Source organism: Terrapene carolina, unplaced genomic scaffold, assembly GCF_002925995.2.
Source record: "Terrapene carolina triunguis isolate 2854851 unplaced genomic scaffold, T_m_triunguis-2.0 Scaffold461, whole genome shotgun sequence".
NCBI lineage: Eukaryota > Metazoa > Chordata > Testudines > Emydidae > Terrapene > Terrapene triunguis.
The window spans coordinates 396,975-400,712 of NW_020664812.1; the positions used below are offsets into that span (position 1 = coordinate 396,975).

The window sequence follows — 3,738 nt, forward strand, 5'->3', positions numbered from 1 at the left end:
CTCTCTATCAGTGTTATAGAGGACGAACAATTTCTGGGTTTGCCCTGCATAAGCTTTATGCAGGGTAAAATGGATTTATTTGGGTTTAGACCCCATTGGGAGTTGGGCATCTGAATGCTAGAGACAAGCACATGTCTGTGCGCTGTTTTCAGGTAAACTTGCAGCTCTGGTACAAGTGATTCAGACCCTGGGTCTGTGTCTGGAGCCAGACGGAAGTGTCTGGCTCAGCAAGACAGGGTGCTGGAGTCCTGAGCTGGCAGGGAAAACAGGAACAGGGGTAGACTTGGTACATCGGGTGGCAGCTCCCAAGGGGGTTTCTGTGATCCAACCCGTCACACAGGTATTTTTAGTTAAAGTCATGGACAGGTCACAGGGCCATGACTTTTTGTCTATTGCCCATGACCTGTCCATGACCTTTACTAAAAATACCTGTGACTAAAACAGAGCCTTAATCATAAGAATATCACAGTGGTTAATATGGAGGCTAATTTTACCCAGGGACAATAAACGTAGTGTTAAATTAAGCTGCTTTGTACAAAGAAAAACGTCATTGCCCGGGAATCCTGACAAGCAGCCCTGGGCCCGTCCCCCGGGAGATGTCGCCAGGAGGCTGAGCCCATCGTGTCCAGCGCACACATGTAGCATTTATAGTCTGCGCGCACAGGGGTGTCTCAGTGCAGCTCTTTCTTTGGCGGGGCCAGTGCCCGGGTGTTGCTGGCAGCCAGGACGTGTCTGCAGGGGGCGTTTCAGTGATATCATCTGAGAACCGGTACGATCAGCACCAGGCACAGACCCAGCAAAGGGACCCAGCTGCCGCCCAGCCCTGCAGCCAGAGAGAAAAGCCAGGGGGAACTGGCAATGAGTTACAGCAGGGGTAGTCTATTTTTTGTCAAGGTCCAAATTTCTTGGTCAAGGTCCAGAGAAACATTTTTCACATCACAATAACAATAATGATAAATTTCAGAGTAGCAGCCGTGTTAGACTGTATCCGCAAAAAGAACAGGAGTACTTGTGGCACCTTAGAGACTAACAAATTTATTAGAGCATAAGCTTTCGTGGGCTACAACCCACTTCTTCGGATGCATATTGAGTGAAACATATCGAGGAGATATATATACACACATACAGAGAGCATGAACAGGTGGGAGTTGTCTTACCAACTCTGAGAGGCCAATTAAGTAAGAGAAAAAATACATACATACTTTTTTTTTTTTTTTTTTTTTGCTGTCCATTCAACAGCGTCTGGTGGTCCGGGTTTGGCCCATAGTCTGCATATTGACCACCCCTGAGTTACAGGGTGGCCGGCATCAGGGTATGATAGAGCAGTTTACAGCTCTGCCACCAGATGGCAGCAAATGTGCATCCAAACTGGGCCTGATCTGCATAGAATGTCTAGGATCAGCCTAGGCTGGATCATATGAGAATCCCAGACCCACCACAACTAGATCCAGGGCAGCCGGTGGTGGGGCTCAGTGGAGGAAAAAGTGATTGACTGTCCTAGCCTGGGTCTGTTCCCCATGGCTCTGCCAACACCCCTCAATCCTGATCTGTAGCCCCCTCTATCCCAACCCTGGGATCCCCACCCCACCACCACTGGTAATACTCACATGCAGCATTTCCTGCAATCCCAGTCAGCTTGGCCAGGAAGTGGCCGGTTTGAGTCACTGTAACCTGCCTCGTCTCCGAAGTGACGCCCAACTCGGAAGTGATGTGGCAGCGATAGACGCCCTCATCCCGCATGCGGACACCCCTCAGTGTCAGGGACGCGTTCCCTCGAGCCAGCCCCTCTGGATCCAGCCAGGTCCGGTTCCTATAAGCCTCGTCCTGTCTCGCCAGCTGGTCCTTCCCATAATAGTAACTATGAACCACCAGGGCCTCTGCCCCCACCTGTTCCTTCTGCCAGGTGAGGGTCAGGCGCTGGAGGTTCATCCCAGGCTGGGATGGGAAGAGACAGCTCACGGTGACGTCCCCCCCGAACCGAGCGGTGATGGGCAACTCAGCTGTGATGAGCCCTGAAAGGGAAACAGAGTCAGGCATAGAGATGCGGCTGCAGCCCTGACCCACCCTCCAACCCCCACTGCCCAGCGACCCCAGATGCAGCCCCTTCCCCGAGGGACTCCACAAATCGCAGGTGCAGTTATACACAAGCATCACAATTTAGATTACAGATGGAAGAATGGAGGCACAAAGGCAGTGAACAGACTGACTCAAAAGTCACCCAGACAATCAGTGGCAAAGGCAGGAAGAGAACCCAGGAGTCCTGGCTCCCCCCCCTCCTCTAACCACTAGACACCACTCCCCTCCCAGAGCCAGGGATAGAACCCAGGAGTCCTGACTCCCAGACTCCCCTGCTTTCACCCAGTGGCTCCCAGCCTTGTCTCTGCCCAGGCCCTGCTCGGCGGGAGCTCCGGGGGTCCCCCCGCCCCCGGAGTGCAGGAGGGAACAGGGGGGCAGAGACGGTGACCCAGCTCACACAGGAGGAGAGAGAGGGAGACTGAGCTCTGATTGGTTGCTCAACTTCTGGTATAGGCGGGGCAGTGAGGCAGACGGCCAATCAGAAGGCAGCTTCCCCCCCCAGGTACTTTTTCAGATAATTGGCCGCGGCTCCAGGCGGGATTTAACCCCCGGGCTGGGGAGAGACCAGCGGCACCTGCCGCCCCCCGGCCCGGGGAGAGCTCGGTGCGGCTCCCGCTCCCCGGCCCGGCCCCTCCCGCCCCGGCTCGGCGCACCCGGGTGGGAACCCCACAGGGGGCGGCGCAGGGACCCCCGCAGGGGCGGGACTGACCCCACAGCGCCCCCCACGCGGCCGGCAGGGGGCGGGGCAGGGACCCCCGCAGGGGGGCGGTACTCACCCCACAGCGCCCCCCACGCGGCCGGCAGGGGGCGGGGCAGGGACCCCCGCGGGGGGCGGGACTCACCCCACAGCGCCCCCACGCGGCCGGCAGGGGGCGGGGCAGGGACCCCCGCGGGGGGCGGGACTCACCCCACAGCGCCCCCACGCGGCCGGCAGGGGCGGGGCAGGGACCCCCGCGGGGGGCGGGACTCACCCCACCGCGCCCCCCACGCGGCCAGCAGGGGCAGGGGGCGGCCGGAGCCCGGGACCATCGCGCTGCAGCGGGGCGAGAGCAGCTGGAAGAGACAAGGGGGGGGGGCGTTAGCAGGGGCCGGGCCCAGCGGCTGCCACCGGGGGGGCTGGGCTCTGCCACTGCCCCCCGCCTGCCCCACCGTATCCCCCCATTGCCGGTCACCGGCCCCCGCCGCACACGCACCTGCCGGTCTCCGAGGAAGTGGCGGTGCCGGAGCCTGGGATCGGGGGTTTGAATCTGCCGCGTAAACTCCTATCGGGAAATCTCCAGCCAGCAGCCCAGCCTGTGCCTCCCTAACCGCGGTTGGTTGGTTTGGACCCCCCCTGCTCGCCCCGCCCCACAGCCGGGCTCCCTGCCCGGAGCGCGGTCCCGACTCCCCGGGTGTTTTCTTTTAAATCTGCGCATCCCAGGTGGGGGGCAGAGTCCAGGGACTTGATCCCGGTCTGTCAGCGCCCCCCCGGGAGCAGAGGGCTCCTTAACCCAACGCACCAGGGCGGAGGGAGACCCGACAGCCAAAGCCGGAACAAGGGGCAGGGAAGGGAATTGACCCTTGGAACAACTGCCCCAGGGACAGGAGGGATCCTGCAGCCCTTGGAGGGGTTCCATGGAGACGGGGTGGCTGCCTGTAAAAGCGGGGTGCTAGCTCTACCCT

The 3,738-nt window shown here is 59.9% G+C and overlaps 1 protein-coding gene across 2 annotated transcripts; it reads right to left on the minus strand.

Annotated features, from left to right (window-relative positions):
- Positions 1-378: 378 nt before the first annotated feature.
- LOC112123885 (CD276 antigen-like) lies at positions 379-3,358 on the minus strand. 2 transcript variants are annotated; one of them, XM_026658576.1, is made up of 4 exons: positions 3,270-3,358; positions 3,048-3,129; positions 1,608-2,012; positions 379-823 (listed from the first exon to the last, which is right to left on the minus strand). In XM_026658576.1, the coding sequence occupies exons 2-4, from the start codon at positions 3,103-3,105 to the stop codon at positions 756-758; spliced, it is 531 nt and encodes a 176-aa protein (XP_026514361.1). In that variant the 5' UTR covers positions 3,106-3,129; positions 3,270-3,358; the 3' UTR covers positions 379-755. The 2 variants fall into 2 exon arrangements, with proteins under 2 accessions (XP_026514361.1, XP_026514360.1); XM_026658575.2 differs by lacking the exons at positions 3,048-3,129; positions 3,270-3,358 and having other exon boundaries at positions 1,608-2,283.
- Positions 3,359-3,738: the final 380 nt, after the last annotated feature.

Coding starts and splice junctions, on each gene's coding strand:
- LOC112123885 (XM_026658575.2), bottom strand. CDS start 2,151: ATGCTTGTGTATAACTGCACCTGCGATTTGTGGAGTCCCTCGGGGAAG. Junction 824..1,607: donor GATTGCAGGAAATGCTGCAT/GTGAGTATTACC, acceptor CTCTGGCTGCAG/GGCTGGGCGGCAGCTGGGTC.